The sequence below is a fragment of the Antrostomus carolinensis genome, unplaced genomic scaffold (genome assembly GCF_000700745.2).
Source record: "Antrostomus carolinensis isolate BGI_N321 unplaced genomic scaffold, ASM70074v2 scaffold29871, whole genome shotgun sequence".
Taxonomy (NCBI): Eukaryota; Metazoa; Chordata; class Aves; order Caprimulgiformes; family Caprimulgidae; genus Antrostomus; species Antrostomus carolinensis.
The window spans coordinates 21516-41663 of NW_010294029.1; the positions used below are offsets into that span (position 1 = coordinate 21516).

Below are 20148 nucleotides of genomic sequence, written 5' to 3' on the forward strand. Positions count from 1 at the left end.
AATTTCCTACAATTAATAATTTAAGAAACATCTTCCCCAGAGCTAAACCAATGCAACATCACTATTAAAAAAAAACCCCACGAAACAGCCTTTCTGTAATTTTCTTTAATGCATAAACTTTCTCATTCAACTGGCAGTCTTAGAGCAGTCTATTCATTTTCACCATCAACTCTGTGCTTTGGTGCAATGTATAGACAGTATGGTTGAGATTTAAAAAGCCTTTATAACAACTCAGAAACACCCTCCTCAAGCCTCTTCTTGGAATTAGTGGCTTTAGTTAGTATTGGTTAACACTTATTTGGAACAGTCATGTTATTCTTCCATTAAGCTTTATTCTCCTCATTCTTCCAATATCCATTTAAATTCTGTTTCCCTCTCATTTCGTATCTGTATCCTTAGCTACCTCATAAACAAGCTGCATTGCCAACTGGAACATGTGAGCAGAGCTGAAAGCAGCACCACTATACTCTGCTCCTTCCTACCCCCTGCAAGTTGGAGACATATCAAGCTCAGGGCTTGGAGTCTGGGAAGTGGGAATCCTGAACTGCTCAGAAACTCCAAGAGCCAGACTTTGGGCTATTAAGCCATTGGGCTGGCTCACTGAGATATAACTGTTCATACATTTTTTGTGGTTTGCTTTTTTTGCCTTTTTTTTTTTTTTAATCAGCCCAGCAAGCCAGATTCACATGATCTTACTTCAGCTGAGTGTATCTTCTGCTGAAAAATGGTGTGCTGAAAAAGGTATAGCTGATTAGGCAGTTTTTCTCAGCATTAGTAGAGCAACCAAAATATGATCCAGAATGACTACTTTTAATTTCCAAGTGGACATAGGAAGGAGAAAAGCTTTGGACACCCAAAGTTGCTTTCAGATTTTGGCTATGGGCAGCAGTGTCTTGATTTTTCATGCGCTAATTTGTGTTAGAAATCACATACTCAGCAATAACAAAATAAAATATGGAATCTGGAAATTTTTTCCTTTATTGCAGGTGGTGGAGGCACCATAAAGAAAATCAATGAATGAAGGAATAATGCAGAGACTGCATGAGCGGTGGGTGAGAAGGCTCCTGCTACCCAGCCCTGCCATGACCCAGCGCCTCCTCACACATGCAGCAGCCACTGCCAGAGTCAGCACATGGCGATGGGTTCCTTGGGGTGGCATCTCCTGCAGCATTGCTTCTCCCTGCTTTTCCACGGCAGAGACCAGACACTTGCTCTGGGCCTTTTTTAAGAACTTACACAGACATAATCACTGATGGCTGTTCCCTTTTCAGGGTCAGCCACTGCGTGTGGATGTCTGCATAACCAAAACTGTATTTGACTTTTTTTTCCCCTCCAGTTGTGAGGTCAAGGCTTTTTGCCTTGTCTTTTCTACACTGGTAAATGCTTCTGTTCTCAGTTTGTAAGGTGGAAAGTCTAGCCACATGACACCAACAACTTACACGTTGCCAGTCTGGGGAAAGAAAGTACACATGTAAAAGAATCAGCAGCCTAGGTAGGATATAATGTGACCAAAGAGTTTCACTGTAACATTATAGAGTAGAAAAATGAAAATATAAAGTGCATTTTAAATGATTAATGTACAAAAGCTGACCTCTTCCAGTGTGCATTAATCAAGAAAAAATGCACACTTTCTATAGTGGTTAATGTTGCAGGTCCATTATTCAGCTTTGATAATGTGCATAAAAATGCTCAATATGACAATGAGTTGGGGTAGCTGAGAATTTAGGATGGTGGCAAGTTTGTTGTAGTATTTGGATTAGCATTCTTAACCTACATCTTGACAGCTTCTTCATTTCGCAAGCGTTAATAAAATCTAGCTTTATCCTCTTTGATTTTTGGTTCTTTTTTTTTTTTTTTTTTTTTTTTAACAAAACAATTAAAAAATACCTGCTCAAACAAATACTACCAGCATTCATTAGTCAGGATGGTTATATGTAAAAGAAATGATGCCAGATAGTAACAAATCCAAGAGAAGTTTATTATGAAAATGGCACCTGCGGGATGAAAAAAAATTAAGTTACATAAAGACAACCATGTATGACATGTATGAGAATCTACAAAAGTATAAAAAGAACCCTGTTGTAAATGAAGTATGTACATTTCTGATTTGCAGCATTATCAATGATCAATGAAAAAAATGTTTCAAATAAGCCAGGCACTCAAGAAGTTAGATTCGGTTAGCTTAACACAAAATAAATGTACCATAGCTGTCACTTTTTAACATTTTAATTTTTTTTTTATATTGTAGAGTTGGTAACACTGCTAAGATTTATACGAACAGAATCCCTTTCCCCATTATTCAGCTACTTGGCACCAGTCTCCTCATAAAAGATTTCATATATTTGTACAAGAAATAGTTAAAAACACAGACACAGTCTTCACAGGTAATGAAGTTTTTTTTTCATTTTGTAATTTTAAACACTATGGATTTAGACAGCAGCTGTGATTATCTGTTAGTTTAAATCACCAGAAATCATTTTGACACAACACAGAAACATTTATAAAAAAAAAACCAAACCAAACCAAAACAACAACAGCTGTCTAGCTGTTCTTTGTAGCTGATAGGTGCACTCCTTTGATTGTTCCATAGCTAGAGTAGAGCTTCCAAAATTCAACTTTGAATTTCCCAATCAGCTTTCTTGCCTTTTTCAAATCCTACCAATGGAACCTTTAAAAGCTTATTAATTAAATTTGTGTCGTCTAATTCCTTTTTTGCTATTACTCCGCCTTGGCTTGGACCTACTTCTCAAATTCAAAGCTACCGCAGGAATTGACTCGACGCAGCGAATGATTAAAAATTCAAAGGACAGTTGAGTTAATATATTAGCATTGCACACATAAGCAAATACATATGACAATTCTAAGCTCACTTTCCTTTTTAACCTTTGAAAGTATTTCCTATCTCACTGGTAATTGCTCTACGTATTACTCCGCCAGCCTACCTGGGAGAAAACCAAAGAAATGCACCCTCTGCTTACAGTTCGAGCACAAGGGACTCTGGGAATGTTAACAACTGAGGCTATATGGCATCAATTTGCTTAATACATCTGAGCATTACTCGGTAGTGCATTGTTGGGTACACTGGAAGAGTAAGTCATACCCAGAAATCCTCTGTGGGAAAAATGGCTCCATTAACCTTGAGCTAGTTAAGAGTCTTTTATCTCTGAGAGTGAAGAAGAGAGAACGAGAGAGTGAGAGAAAGAGAGGTGTGGAGAGGGGGGGAGAGAGGAAGGGGGACAGAGAGAGGTTTGAGAATACACAACAGCAAAGCAACAGCAGAAATTAAAAGGTATACAGACAGTGGAAGCAGCATAAGGTGACATTACAGAGGAAGGCCACCACACAAAAACCACTAACCCCCAAGAATCACTGGTTCACTAGGACTGCAGGAATGGGACTTTACCACTCCGGACTAGAGATAAAGCACAGAGAAGACAAAGGACAAAACAACTACATTAGCTTAGTATATACTGCATATAGTAACACACATTGAAACTGCAATGGGACTGACAGCCAAGGACACTTACACATTGTACACATTACAGTTCTCACATCTGTTATTAGATGCCTTAACAAACAGCTGCCAAAGATGGAGTGGAAGAAGAATTTATATTTGACAGTCATTTGGAGTGTTTGACACTACACCGTGATTTCTGGCAACAAAGACAAAATAGGAGATTTCTTTTCTTTTACTTAATGTGCAGTTTTCAGTTGTAGTTATCCATTTCAAGCTTATTAACCCATTCTTTAGTTTTAAAACATATTGGTTTCAACACTACAAATAAGGAAAAAACAACAAAAAATACCCAAATCAAAGAACAAAAAGAAATTTACAACCTTCCCTCTATAATATTAAATGAAAATCCAAACAAAACATGTTAAATAGTTCTTCTGTTTTTTTTTTTTTTTTCTCCGAAGTGTTATTTGGCGTTGTGAAATTAGCCTCAGTTACACTGAGAAAAAAATAAAGCAAAACAATATGCACCTAAGAAACTGCTCCTTGCGTCAATTAAATTGATTTTTTTGTTTGTTTGTTTTTAAGCACTTTTTCAAAAAGGCTTCCTGACCCATTTAAATTTGAAGTGAGGCTATGCTTGTTAGTTTGGAGGTAAAAAATTTTAAGTCCTGCAGCAAATGTTAATGAGGGCTTTTGTCTTAACTAACCAAGGAGACTGCAGCACCCAACTATAAACCAGTACGGAACACATTCTTTCCAAAAAACCCAGCCCACAAGCTGCATATTGTATGAAGACGTTACAGATTAATAAATGATAGCACCATGGTTTTAGAAATTAAGTTAAAGTTTCAGTAATTAACATTTAGTCCAACTTTTTAACATTCTAGTCACAGGCCAGAAATTAACTTTTTAAGAACCCAAATTATTTTATGTGCAAGTAAGAAAATCTTAACCATAAAAAGAGAATTAAACTCTGCATAAAATTCTAAAATACTATCCCCTATTTTTAAAGGAATTAGGAACAAAAACCCCTTTTCATTTGACTTAGTCAAACAGGGCACATTGTTTATGCTTGTCTCTTTTAATCTTGATCATATCAAGATCATTTTGAAGTAAAACCAATGGTTGTCACTTTAAAATCTCTTTACCACAACACTGAGTATTCTATGGCAGAGGCATACACATATTAAAGGCATCTTAATAAAGATGCAAAGGAAAAAACACACATCTTAGAAGAAGACAAAATGGCAGGCAACTGGTACTTCGACTCTCTGAAGGCAAAAATAAAAAAATATCTTTACATTAAAGAATAAGTCAAGTTAAAGAGAAAGGGAATGAAATGGGGACCATCATATTGAGAGAATAAGCTGACCTGCTCAAATTCAAAGTGCTAGAATTAAAGGTCTAAATTAAAACATAGTCTATGCCTCAGAGTATAACACTGAACACAGTATGTGGTCATATTTCAATCCTCTTTCCGTTCCAGAGTCTGTGTAGTGTGAATGCCATTGCTGTACACAGGAAATGGAAGAGTGGAAAAAAGTCCTTCGGCAGTTGTGAACACATTCCCTGCAGGCATTTGGGTCAGACTGGCCCCGCTCACAGCACTTCCAAAGGGTCCCGACATATTGAGTCGGTGAACGTGGTGGTAGAGCATTTCCATCGGTGTTTTAGGATCCAGCCCAAAGCTGGGGCTGTTAACATCAACAAAGTTAACAGCATGGGTGTTGGGGAGGAGGTTGCCTTGCATGGCTAAAGTAACTTCAGCTGGAGCATACCGAATAGTGCCAGTGGTGTAGACCCTCTGAGCAGCAGTGCTGGTCGCAGCAAGGGTTCCCGTTACCCTGTGAACCAAAGGAAGCACCACATTGCCTGCTTGTAACCTCTGAAGGGCTTCCAGATCCCCAGTGTACAATAAGGAGTTGGAAGCTGTGGGACCTCCTGGATGTTTGTCCCGTGGAGATGCTGAAAGTGGGGGTGATAAAGGGTCAGAGGACACAGGAGCCAAGGCTGAGTTGGATGAGGTGCTGAACTGAGTTTTACGGCTGGCAGTATTTTCAGTCCCTGGCGGAGTGAGAACAGAGTCTGGAATGGAGACATGTAAACTACTGCTGGCTTGGGGCGAAGGGAAGTGCTCGGAGCTGGGGGGCTTGGTCATACTGTAGGGTGATTCATTCCTTGAGATTTCCCTGTTGGGTGGGTAATTCCAAATACTGCTATCATTATCAAAATTGATAGGTTCTGAGATTTCTGTTTTAATTTTGAGCACTGAGGCACTGTTTGGCGACGAGAGCAGCTGGGGCTGGTCCACCAAAGCTGAGTCAAGTCCATTTGGACTTGAGGTGCTTGACAGCCTTCTCCGGGTCATGCTGCCTCCCTTTTGCTTTTTTCTCCTCTTCTTCCTCTTTTGATGTTTGCTGGAAGACTGGGCATTTACTTCCCCTGCACTGTCTGAGTCCTTGGCACTGTCCGAGGTCAGTGATTCACAGTTCTGCAACCGCAAGTCTGACTCACTCTCAACATAGCGCTCCACCTTGATCTGCATAGAGCCAAGAGTGCCAAAACTGTCCTCAGGGGCCTTTTGATTCTCGAAGTCAGAGTTTTCAAAGCTGTCATCACTGTCCCTGCTGTCCTGGTTGCTGGAGCTGTTCCCATCATCATTACAGTTCATTTCATTATCTGACTGATTTCCTGATTTTTTCCTGTCGGATTCAGGGTCTTCACTGTTTTCTGACTGGTTTCCTTTCTCATCTGACTTTGAGTTCTCATTGTCCTCTGCAGTAAAAGGAAAGTGAAACAAACCATTAGCAACAGGAACATAATTTTATAACCCAAGTCCAAATTTCTACCTACCAATGAGATTTGATTGTTGTATAATTTTTTTGCAGTGTTGTGTTGCGAGAGTTTTGATCACCATGAACCTCTCTGGCTCAGGACTGTCGATGCACTAAAAGCCTATGCTATATGGCCTGCACCTAGATTTGAGGGAGGCCTTTTCATCTGCTGGCTGGACAAGAATCATTTTGACAACTGTGAGCACAATGGCATTGTAGCTGTGTCATCCAAAGAGGAGTCAGTGAACAATCCCATTATGACCGTTATGTTCTGGTGATTGTTCTTTCACATCCATGTTCCCCTACAGTGGGCAGGCATCCAGGTGTGGCAGTATTTACTAATGAAGATTCTAGTCTCCTCATCTCATTTTCCTCTCATTGTTGCCACTTTCAAAATTCCACTGACTTCAGTGGAATTACTGCTGATTTCCTCCTGTGTGAGAGGAGAAGCAGGTCATACATGTATAAATCTGAATGAATAAACCAGTTAAAACAATTTTGTTTCATTGCGAGACTGTCTTCTCCTATTCCCCTGAAGGGCAACAAATAAAAAAAAACAGAAAAAAAATTCAGGCAGTGAATTAAGTACTTGACTGATCCAAATCATCTAAGGGCCATTGCAAATAGCCCAGCTACAGCATTGAGAAGCTGTCATTCTTCTTGCCTGAATTCATTTGGTTGTGGTTTATATTTTTACCTAATTCTAATACGGATGAGATAAACACTCCAGCCCACTGGACTCAGACAGTCAAAGCAGCTTTGAGAATGAGTATGCTCCATATCATACTATGTTTGAAAAGGTCATGAAAGGCTTCAGGAGATCTCATCTCTTACAGACCAGCCAGAAAACTTTTGTTGGGAAAGAAAAGATTTTTTTTACTCATTATAGCCAAGCATGACCCTTTTCAATATACTCATTTTAGTGGGAGAGGGGAAGGGCAAATTTTCCTCTAAAGATTGGTTACTCCTGGAGCCACGTCAATACCAAACAGTTTCGCTGAAGTGCTGGAAAAGGTGGGCCTTACAGGAAAACTGCCTGAGGATTCAGGGCAATGCACTTCATGAGTCACTTATCAGGACTTGCTTGAGTCACCAGCAGCAGTGAGACTCTCCCTTTCGAAAAATAAAACCCATAAAAGCAAAGCAACAGTCGCAAACCTCTAAATCTCACCCAGCTTTTTGTTCTACCTAAGGCTGAATTTCTCCTACGATCTTTTTTCTTTTTTTTTGAAGATACTTTCTTTTAAGGTCATGGTTTCTAGCTGGTTAATAGTGGGCTTAGAGTGAAGTAATCTAAAATTGCACAAAATTTGCCTGGGATTTTATCAGAGCTTGAACTGAACTTGTTGATTTCATCTAAGATGCTGTTCCAATTTCAGGTCCTTAGGTATTTTCTACTTAATTCTTTTGTAAAAAAAACTTCCTGCCTCTGCTGTCTTCCAAGACTCCCAGACATCTCCTTCTGAGATGTACATATCTGTGAACCTTTGAAGAATGCACTTCTCACCTGGAGAAACTTACAGTGTGCGTGGGAAATGCAAATGTTCTCCACATGTGTGTTATTTGGCTATTTGGGAACAAGACAGCATAAAGGAAGCAGTGGGAATGGGTGAAGAGATTCCCAATGATGGTAAGCAACAAGCCTGCATGTGTGCCTAATGTTGACTTAAACCATCAAATCAAAGCTGTCAAAGGAGAATAAATAAAGGCAAAAGATGAAAGAGAACAGCGATATCATATGATACAACATTAAGGCCTGATCCTCTTCTTGCTTTTACTTGATTTATGTCACTGTGGTCCATTTTCTCCAGATTTTTTTTGGTTGTTATCATAGACACAAGAGAAAAATTATATATATATATATATCACATACTACAGCAGAGTAACATCCTTAGTTCTTGGGCCACAGGAAACCATAGTCCTTTCAAAGCCAGATGATCTGTAACTGTTACTAGGTAACCACTTTTAAAACTAATGGGTAATGTGTGAACCACCTGTGCACTGGACCATCTGTAGGACTAATTTACACCTTGAGTTTGACAAGCACATTTAGCTTTTAAAAAACAGTGGAAGTCCTAGACTTAAAGAGCGTAGAAACAAGTGCTTGAACCCATACCTTCTAATAAAATAGAATTCTTTTAACCCAAGAAAACCCTCAAATTTTGCAATCTTCACTGCCCCCTAGCTGGAAAGATAAGAACTAGAATTGTATTCAACAGTTCTAATCCCAGGTCCTCTTCACAAGGCACAATACCAGTTCATGAAGTTTAGCTGGGAAAACAAATATTTAGTGTGGTGCAATGTAGACAGGGATGCATGCACAGAGTGAAAAGTAATACTGAGGAAATGGAGATACTGTGGAAATGCTGAGGCCATTAAAAGATTTTGCTAGTGTTTTTCAATTTAATTTTACAGGATTTTTTTTTTTGTTGTTGTTATAATGGATGAGAATTTTATCTGTTTTGTTATAATGGATGTTACAAACCTTGCGAAGTAAGAGCAACTGGAAAGCCAACAGTGTGGCTGTCATGATATGAAACTTTTGAGGGTGTAAAGGCACGCCACATGTGTTACCTGAGTTGTCCTTTGAGTCTGATTCAGAGTCAGAGGTCTCTGAGGATTCTGAGGTTTTCTCTGGCAGATGAGGAAGTTGTGCAATATCCATTGGAGTGTCCTTGTACTCTGGGTTACTGAAGAGGAGACAGCAAATATAAACACAACAGGATGATTTGCAGTTTCATGTTTTTTCCCTCTTTTCATATCAAAGTTCAGGAACAAAGAACATAAATAGGAAGAATAGCAGAGAAAACACAGAAACATACATTTTCAGCTCCTCAGAGCTTCACAGCAGGGATTTTATGAAGGTTTATTTTAATACAGCTGTCAAATACTTATATTGACCAGGTACTAAAACTGGTTTGATTCTAGTGAAGTTTTAGAGCTATCAAAGCATTCTTACTGAAGTGGGACACCATAGCTTGTGCGATATCTAGCAGTAAAGCTACACTGTGTAATCATCCGACAACAAAATATCTTGATTTCGATCCCATTACTGTGCCTGGAAGGACAGAGAGGGTGTTTTAACTTTTCCAATATGTTTCTCTCCCACCGGCAATGTCTATTAGAGTTATCTTTGTAATAATGTTCTCTATCAACCTTCCAGAGTCCTTTCAATACCTGTTTTTCTCAATGTTCCTGTTTTCCACACTTTAATCAAGCAGACCATACATAAAGTTAGTAAGAAAGTGGTCAGCTAAGGCTAGAGAAAATGGCCACTGCTGAAAAGAATTTGGTCAAAAAATAGGTAAAAAAGGTTATATATTTTTGAAACACAGCACACATGCATCCACATCACCAAGAAACCAAAAGCAACCACTCTAACTATATGACAGATGCACATGTGCATGTTAAAATGCATATGTTAGGGATAAAGAACTGTCAACACACCCATTATAATCATATCTTCATCTGCTCGTGTGGTGCTCACCTGTGACTTGTTAGCAATGCACATGACTGCAATGTAAAAAAGCTATGCTACCAGAGAAACTGGGGGCGGGAAAATCAAAACCCATCCCTATGCTTTTTCTTGGTTTGTACCTTTTAAAATGTTCCATTCCCAAATCTCTGCACAAGCAGAGGAACAGACACAGCTAGACATAAGTGGCATAGGAATGTTGAAAATAAACAAAGTCTTTAATTATTTTTGAATAGGTGAGCATTTCTATGCAGTTCAAATTCCCGCCTGGTGATAGAGCAGAAAATCTGCAGGCCTGCGTGGAATAATATAAGGCAGCAGCGGGGGTGACTGATGCACTATCACAATGACAGTGTGTCCATATTCAGCCTATTACAGTGTACTTTGAAAATTCAAAGTTCACGTAGTTCACTTCAAAATGCCATTCTTACGATTATCATCTTTACGCTTTTGTCCTGACAAAGTGACTTTATTCTGTTGCATCCCAGGGCAGTCCCCAAATTTGCCCCCTCTAAGCAAAAGATGTTTGAGGGCTTTCACACTGTGAATAACAAGTTGATAGAACAAGAACAGCATTAATCCTCCCTGTCACTATAATTAGTCTATCCTTTTACAGACAGCTGAATCGTACTTCCTAATGCATGGAAATGTATACAGACCAGTACTTCTGCTAAGAGTAGACCTAATTAGGCCTTTATCTGTCATTAAAATATTATTTGGACATTTGGATCTTTTGTGGATTCTAGTACTAGGAGAAATCTAAACTAAAAATACAAATTCAATGGAGAAGCTAACCTTTCTCTAATAGATCTGTGAAGGGAATGCAGCAGAAAAATCAGGTTCTGGGAGCAGATTTGGGGAAGACCACACTGCTTTTCTTTTTTTGTTAGGTATATTCTGTTGGTAGAGAAAATAATTTTGTGGGACGTTTGTGGACTAGGTTTACCTATTGCCTGGAAAGCAGCAAAAGGATCGAGGCAACTGTTCACAATTCTTATGGACCACTTTTCCATTTAGAATATGAGCACATTTCTGGGCATTTTGAAGTTGTGTTAGGACTGAGGCAGTGAAGCTGCACTTCCAGTTCAGAACTGTTATGCTTAAGCTGACCTCTTGAAAAGCTGCATTCTGCCTCACTCCTTCGAAAAGAGACAAAACGTAGCCGGATAAGGATATATTCAGAAATGCCGGTGCTCAGTCATAGCAGGACAGAAACATGCAAGCTCCAATGAACACTCCACTGCTGCGGAAGGTTTCCCACAGTATCTCTTAATGCTCTCCTGCCAGGGGTTGCTTCCTCCTCTTCCTCAAAAAGGGAATAAAAAGTATTTAAAAAATGTAAGTTTAGGCAGGCACAGTCTCTTCAGGGCTTGCTGGACTTGGCATAATAAGTCACAGTCTAACCCCTAGACATCACTTTGAACTCTTGTGGCATCAAAGGGAATGTAACAAACCATGACAAGCAACTTAAAAAGAGAACAGGCCAGAAAATGACAATTGCATTTCATGACAATCCCAAGGTTTCAAATTTTATTTGTTTGTTTGCTCTGCTCTGGAATGAAACAGAAAATCCCCCAATCTTATTGAACATTTTCACAAAACAGAATGTGTTGAAAGGTACTTTCAAGATGAGAAAGGTCAGGTTTATAATTCACTGTCTCTCAGTGACTGTTGGTCTTCCCTTGAGCTCAGAAACCAGTCTTTTAAAAATACTTGGGCTTTGGCAAAACAGAATTTCTCAGGGAAGAGTCTTTCATTCAAGATATTACTACTATTTCTGCTTAAAATAGTTATAATAGTTTAAAATAGTTTTAATTGCTACCTTTATTTTTAAATCCTATTTTGCATTTTTCAGTGTGAATACGCTGATGGCTACAGGAGCAACATATCAGTTCACAGCTTTTCTCCTGAGAAAATTCCTCTCTCTGGAGTGACCAAGGCAAACACCTTTCAGAGAGACCTTTTTGTAGCATTCCAGAAGTTTGCTTCCATGCAGTTTCTATTACCAAATGAACCAGTGCTCAACACTTCACATCAGCTTTAACACAACTACTGAAAGTTGGTGTAGATAATTTCTACCTTTGAGCCCAGGTTGAGTAGATTTCAGGGCAGTGAAGGCATGCAATAAAATGGTGGAGGGTTTATTTGAAGACTAAGGCAGCATAATAACTCAAGAATATTCCAGTGTACTGAGACATGATAGATGTCTCAATAAATATTACCAAATGGCACTGTTTTTGAGGTGAACCATATGAATCCTCAGTTGGCAATTGTTTTTTCTCTAAAACACTCACTACAGAGACAAGCAACAGAGACAGCAGTTCAAGTAAGAGAAGTTCCTGGAAGACCTACCTAAGAAGGTAATTGACCCAGATGATATTCTTCTCACTTGCGTTCTTGGCATTGACAGCTATGGTTGCACTAGACTGTATCCAGATATAACCCCCGTTCTTCTGCATCCAGCGGTAATACTTTGTTACACATTGACCCTTATTCAGCACTGGCAAAAAAATACAAACAAAACAGAAGCAAGGTATAGTGTATGTTAGAACCGTGGTAAAATGATCTTCATTGTACAACATGGCACAAGTATGAGCAGAAGATACATGTCTTCCTTCAGGTTTACTGCAGCATGCCTTTGAGATGACAAACAGAATCTGAAGTTCAGTATAACTATCTATGTTTTACAAGTTTTTTCAAGTGTAATTTCAGTCTGTTTTTGGAAACTCTAGTGGAAGAAAAAAAGTAAAAAGAACTACAGATATCTTGTTTCACAGAACACTTATTGCTGTGTGGACATTTTCAATGCAGTCAATGTCAAACTGTAAAAAAAAGAAAAGGAAAAAAAAAGAGGCAAATTTATATGTGATTTATTCATAGCTCCTAGGTAGACCTCTTCGAGATTCTGGATGTTTGAAAGGTTTGGGAAGATACTCTACCCCTGCTGCTTTGATCATTTCTCCTTATTGCAGGCGATATCAACCACTGAACTTATACATCTGTTTCTTTGATCTTGTCAAACAGAATTTACAGTTCTCAGATGAACCAAATCTCCACTGGTCAGTGAGGGGAAAGTCTTGGGAGAATTTACTTTCTACCAGAGCAAAGTAAATCCACCAATAGACTGAGAAAGAGACCTAAGGGAGGCTTGGTTAGAGCCAAAGAGTGACAGCTCGTTCTGATGTTTGAAATATGCTAGGAAACAGAGAAACAAGTAAAAACAATCAGTAACGTGAAACGGTGTAATTAAATACTCACAGCACGAAGGCTTAAAAATACAGATGTTTAAAGTAATAGTTCAGCCAAAACATTGCCAAGTTGAAGCAGATTTGTCTTGTATGTAATGCTTTAGTGTCAGGAGAAGGGGATGAAATGCAAACTTTTCAGTGGAAGATTTGTACTATAGTTTTAAAGAAAACCTAAACTGTACAAAATCTAGGTACAATTGCTCCTGGAGCCCTTACTCTCCCCCGCACTTTCATTAATCCCATAAAGCTTTGTGCACTAGAGGGCAGTGTGCATTCATATACACCTTCTGCTTTTGTCATGTCCTTGTCTCCGTCTGCTAAAATGAAAAACCTCTAACTGCTGTAATAAATTTGGCTAAATTAGCTGCTAAATGGTTATCTCAAGTAATATGTATTTGCATTAATCATCTTGCTCTAAACCAGAACAAGCCAGAGTCCTAAAGACGTAGTAAATTCATATTGTCCATTTAATTACGGCTAATAAGTGCTTCATATACAATAGTTTCATGAAGTACATTTTGATTTTTTTTTTTTGTAGAGGGAAAAGAAAGAAGTCACTTTGGAAAAGCATAAGTATTTAAAGCAGTTAAAGTTCCTGCCATAAATGTGACAAACGACACTTTGGAGCTTTCAAGTTAACCAAATGTCTATACCCCTAATTATAGACATGAATGTATCTATATCTAAATCCATGTACAACAGATATGTGCAGAAAAATATATTTACAAAGGCAGCCATACAAACACAGATGCTTTCTTACCTTGGAGGTACCCCCCAATTCCCACTGCAATTTTTCAACTACTGAATAAAAAAATGTGTGTAAAAAAGTGCAATGTAAAGTGAATGAAATACGCAAGTTAGGTTCAGCTGTAATATGAACAAATACTTGTGATCTAGGTCCTGTTGTTTTTCAGCAACCTCTAGTTAACTATGTTTGTTTCTAGCAGTGATCCATAGGTTTTCCTAAATTTTTACTTTTATATTCCAAGCTCTAAATATCCTGCTATGATAGCTCATCAGCTTCGAAATCACATTGTAAAGTAGAATAAAGATAAAATATGAACAACCGACTACTCACTTTAGAAAACAATCCCACATAAATTAGCCCAACTTTATCAGTTATGAAGAATAAGAGAAGAAAAGTACTGCTGTAAGTTTTGATTACGGTAGACTTTTCCATTTCAGTAAAATAAGACATTCAAAATTCTCTGCTTGCAGCTGACAGTAAAACTGATATGACTGGCAGTCTGGAGTGATACTGGCTCCTTTCTGGAAACCTGAACACCCACAGGTGCATGCAAAACCAAGTAAAATCTGCACTCTCATCTACTAATTATACTGTTATCTTCTCTATAACAGTTTTTATCCGAGGAGTTTACCATGCTACACAAATACCAAAGGATGAATCCTCACAACTGCCCACATGCACATTTGAAAGTCAAGGTACCAGGTGAGTCACTAGCCAGTGACTGAAGAGCACACTGCGATTCTGCATACTGATAGCTATGAGGACTCAGACCCTCCAGCTCTTTCAGTCCATTTCATCCTGGACAAGTCCTTTCTCCTTCAGTACTTTTTATATTGGTTGTTGCAACCACTGGAAAAGTCTATGTCACGAGTTGAACAGAGCATTCATCTCAGAACTATGGAAAAAAGGGGAAATTAAAACCTTATAAATTATTTCTAAAGGCAAAGGTGCTTGCTTTTTCAAGAAAGACAATTCAGTGCATCAGAGGTGCATATAAACTATCAACAGAGTTCAGGCTCCCAAATTACTGCACAGTTATTTCTGAAGGCAAAGGTGCTTGCTTTTTCAAGAAAGAGAATTCAGTGCATCAGAGGTGCATATAAACTACCAACAGAGTTCAGGCTCCCAAATTACTGCACATCTAAAGAATATTTGAAATACTGTCTGGAAAATGAGCTTTCCATGAAGTTCATCTGCATGCAAATTCCCACTCTCTGTTTGGCCAGCTCAGATATATTACCACATACACAGGATTTTCCTTCCTGCGTCTGTCTAAAGCACATTTCATATGAGAGATTTGTGGACCACGCTGTAAAGGAAGTCCCATGATTCAATATAAAAATTCTCTCTGTAAAGAGATTCTCTGGCAGACCAGCTGTGCTGTTAAATCTGGTTCTTACATCCTCTGAGAGTACACTATGCACCCCCAAGCCAGTTCTGAAAGCTTATACTATAGCTCAGGAAGAAATTTCTCAATGCAATGAAAGAGAAAAATGAAAAAAAAAAATTGAAATGTTTTCTAAATTTATGTTATTTTTTAACTGTTGGCATTGCCAGGTTGAAACTTAGAAATTAGATGAGAATTTTGAGAAAACAACCAGCTAGAATAACATGTTAGGAAGGGAAATCTATCTGGTTTATTGATAACTTAGTGTTACTGAGTAAAGCCCAGTTTCATTTTGAGGGTCTTCAGCTTGCAGGTACAGGCAATCCATTGATAAAATTACTAATTTTAAGAAATGAAAGTAAAGAATTAGTTCACCCTAAGCTCTGCTTGTGAAGTCATGTTTTGTTATTAGCAGCAGACCATGCATTTCAGCTTAGCATAAACTTCTGACAAAGCAATGCCATGTGGACCACATCCTGAACTTATTCAGGCTGTACTTAAGGCAAATTCCTTACTGGGAATCAGGGTTCAGCTCTATATTTTTGTACACTGAGAAATGCAGCGAGCGTTAAATTTCTATTTGTATTACACATGGAGCACCCAATCTGGCAGACAATGTAGTACAGAGGAAGGTGAGACTTGTGACCACAACAGTGGGATGGCTCATGTGGCTGCAGTTACAAGGGATTATGCAGGACTGAGTGTATCACTCCGTCTGAAAGAATAGCAGGGGAGGTGACTTCTTTTACAGGCTTAATTTCTTCTGCTAACCAGTGCATAAGTCTCCAAAATGTTAATGGGAGTTACATGTTTAAAAGAAAAGGGGGAAAAAAGGCCTTGTTACTAAGCCATATTGTGTGGAAATACAGGGAAATCTAACGCTGGATTTCAGTTTAATAGCCATCAGGAACAATCTCTACAGTAAGTCTTACTGTGAACAGGAGAATGAAACAAATCTTAAATGCTACGGACAGGATGAGAAATATAATTATATATATATACATCTATATAAACCCTTTAATCAAAGGGAATAACTGAGGGACTGAGGGTTAATGTTTTAAAACTGCTGACATTTATGTTAGCTGCACAGATATATTCTCTAAAATGGTGGATGCTAAACTTGACTAAAATTTGCTGAAATGTTACCTAGATACTCAATTTGAATTCAGTGGTTAGCATGCAAGAAATGCACAGTATGTCATGCTAAGAACTAAAAAAAAATCTCACTTATTTCTCAAAGTATGAATATACTGCTATGTACACAGTTCCCAACAGAGGGATTTCAGTTTTTCTTGGTAGCTTTGCGCACAGCAATATTCTTGTAGCAGTGGAGTGAAGGAGGGGGGAGAAGAAGAAACAGTCAGTGTTCTTTGCAGGAACCTATTTCTGTTAGAAAATCAAAATAAATCAGTACAAGTTTGTCTTCAGAAATATGGTTACAAAAAGAAAAAGAACATAGTTTCTTCCTGTAAGGCTGTTCTGAGAAATCAAAGCCAAAGCTTCTAAATAGTGAGTTGTGTTTTAAAAGAAGGAAGTAGCTTAATTCAGTTTGAAGAGGAGATGAAGAAATTGTGTATCAAAAGCAGTCTTTTAGCGAAGTCTCTTACAAAAGGACATTTTACTCATGTGCATATGCATTGAAAAGCTACACTATATTGCGTATTCAGGTAAGTATTGAGTAAATAGGAAATGATGAGATCATCTTACATATTCACACAGCTTCACAAAGAGCCTCTTTATAATTGGTGAAAATATTGAGGTTACATCTGCTGTGCTATTCACCCTTCTCCTTGAAATACCTTTATCAATGACTGGATGGTAATGATACTGAATTTCCCTTGTGATAAACTTATAAGAATATTTTTAATTTACTGCATAAGGATGAAAATGCCATACTTAATACCATAGTTGGATACTCAGCTGCAGCCACAAGTACTCTTTCTACATTCACAAAACTGGCAGACGAAACATGAAAAGGAATACTGACTCTTTAATCTCCACTTCTCCACCTAAGGCCCAAGGCAAGCTGACAGGGTAACTTCGTTCTGGAAACAGAGGAGGTTTTATTTTTTTAATTCTGGATTAGTTTTTCTTCTGCTTTTGAAAACTGTGGGCTATAGGGGAATGAACCTAGCATAGACTTAAAAAAAGAACAAGTTTCTTTATCTGAAAAGTTACAGTCCTTGATGCTTACAGGAAGGTCATTTTCAAAACCCACAGGAAAAATAGCATCACAGCCAGAAAGAGTGCATTAAGCGCCTTATTTGCTTGTAACAGAGATAGTATTTCATTTATAACAGCTCCGAGGATCAAGTGAGCCTTTGATGTTTTAAGGACTTTTCTGTAGATTTTGCAATTAGTGAGTTAGATGTTTTAAATAGTAGGTACGCACAAATTGGATTTTAGCAATGAAAAAAAAGTACTGAGCAGTATTATAGCAATGCTAAATGGTATTTGTTACTTAAACAGAACTGTGAGCTAGATGATAGGAGACCTGTAGACATTCTGTGAACAAATGTGTGCCTTCTATAGTTCTCCATAAACACTTAGATTTCAGATTTACTACACAGGGTGGGGTGAGGAGGAGGAGGGGACGAAAGCCAGGACAGCGTGCAAATGTATTCTCTACCCACAAGGTAGTGTGGCCCCCACAGCAGATTGCTTGAGGAAGAATGACACCTTCCCATCACAAAATTCCGCATGGGACATGTTTCTCTACCTCCCCTCATTGCAGACAGTTACTTACCAGCCCTGCGTGACTTAGAGTATCTCAACAGAGTACTCTTAAGAAAAATATAAACATAACCGTTTAGAAAAATATTGTTTCTGTGAGGCTTTAGAAAGCTACATTTTACTCACACCATATGACAGGAGAAGGCCCTGAGTGCTGGACAGAGAACATCTTTTTTTAGGTTTGGGTAGAATCCAGTGTATTGTGTCAATAACACTGACTAAGACTTGGCTGCTATCATGATATGAACATTAGACAGTAATAATTGCTGGCTTCTAAACACAAATTAATCTTTTCCAAAGTCAAGCAGGAAGTAGCAGGTCAGATTCATGAAATAAAACTGTACCTCACTAGTACCCAGACTCCCATCTAACTTCGTCATTTACCTGGGATAATTCTTTTAAGCATATACAGTCACTCTGAAAACGCTAAGGCAATTGGTTACAGGGTCACAGAGTCACAGAATGGTAGGGGCTGGAAGGGACCTCTGGAGACCATCCAGGCCAAACCCCCTGCCAAAGCAGGTTCATCTAGAGCAGGTTGCACAGGAAAGTGTCCAGGTGGGTTCTGAGTATCAATATGAAATACTGTTTAATCTTCCAGTCTAGAGATGTTACTTACATAAATACCTGACAAATTGGGCAAATACAAGGATCAACAGCCTTGCTGGTAAAAGATAAAAAGCCTTAATCAACCATTTAGAAAAACTGGAATGCTTATAAATCTTTAAAAACTAAGACATACTTTTTCTGCCTCACTTTGCAGAAAAGGAAAACGTTAGAAGTTGTCTGAGTCAGACTGTTAAAAAAATGTGGATTCATATTAGGCATGAAGTTTGTAGCTCAAGGTCATCACTTGCCAAATACAGCGAGAAAAGTCTTGCATGCTTCATGTCCACCTAGGGCAGAAAAGTAACTCTAAATAGTGAAAATAGTTCGGAAAAACATTCATGGATTTTGTAACGTAACCTAATCCCAGGACAGTAGTACTCCAGCCCTCTGAAAATTCCTAACCTCTGCTAGAGATTCTGCCTTCATTCGATTCCATATTAACTCAGATAAGGACCAGGAAGATGTTCTGTTTAAAATCAACCCTATGTTATCAGTTTACATGGCATCAGTTCACAGCAGTAGTATAAATCTATTAAAACCTAGCAAAAGCAGGAAAAAAAAAAAAAAAAAGTATTTCAAAGCACCAAGCACAGATCATCATCTACTTGAACAAGAGAAACAAGAGAGACACTCTTCCTCCTCTCTGCCTTTCATGGTGGTTATAACATACCATTTGCCCATGGTCCACCATTTAAAATTACAATTTTATAATTATGCTTAACAGTAACTATTAAAAAGGATATATAATACTAGGGAGGATGTTTATGTTAAAACATTATGTAAGTATTGATCAAATGTAATGACAGAATTCTATGATTCAATGTATCACTAGACACACTCTTCCATGGAAGCTTACAGCATGCATATCAGAAAACTTTTCTGTTGTTTCTGTAGGCAGAAATGACATAAATTAACTAACTAACTAAGTTTATTTAATGATAAACTGGGTTGAAAAACGAACACTAGATTTGTCTGCCTAGGATTCTCTAGGTTTTCTTCTCTCTTTCTTAACTTTTCTTTTCCCCCATGACTTGTATGTCTCCCCACAACTTTTACAACTTCAATCCTGCCATAAAGCGATTTCCTTCTGCTAATATTGAAACAGTCATTTAGAAACCCAAGCCTGCTTTGAACACCAACTTCAGACAGAACTTCTGTTATCATTAATGAACTCTCTCTGTTCAAACTGGAGAGGAAAATGAGATCCCAGATCCAAATTTTGCCTTCAGCTACTAAAATGCAACATCAGAGCAGAAATTTGGCCCTGCTTGCTCAAGAAACTTAAATCTGTCCTCCATCTCTCCACTAATGTTAATGTCCATCATATGACAACCTATGTAAAATTAATGTCTTTGGAACATAACCCTTCCCATGCCAAATGTATCAGCAGACATATAACTACATCTCCTACAAACAGGAAAAAGAGATGGAAGTTTCACAGAAGCAGATTGGCAGCAATATTAATTTTCTGCTTTAATTTCATAGGTTAAAGATGGTTTGTTTCAGGGGACAAGATCACTTTAAACATGGTTTAATTTCTGGGCTAAGAGTCCCTGTTTGGGTATGTGGAATGAGTGAAATGAATGGTTTTCTCAGCCTCATCTCTAGAGGAAAGGGATCCATGGTGTTTGGCTGGTTCACAGCTGCATTAGGACTG

At 38.3% G+C, this 20148-nt stretch overlaps 1 protein-coding gene across 1 annotated transcript in view; it reads right to left on the reverse strand.

Annotated features, from left to right (window-relative positions):
* Positions 1-3910: 3910 nt before the first annotated feature.
* NPAS3 (neuronal PAS domain protein 3) overlaps positions 3911-20148 on the reverse strand; it is a gene marked incomplete at its 5' end in the record, with an annotated part of 24761 nt that continues 8523 nt past the window's right edge. Inside the window, 3 exons of the mRNA XM_010177512.1 lie at positions 3911-6232; positions 8866-8981; positions 12119-12266. Of these exons, the coding sequence (XP_010175814.1) occupies positions 4923-6232; positions 8866-8981; positions 12119-12266 (1574 nt within the window). The remainder of the gene's footprint in view (positions 6233-8865; positions 8982-12118; positions 12267-20148) is intronic.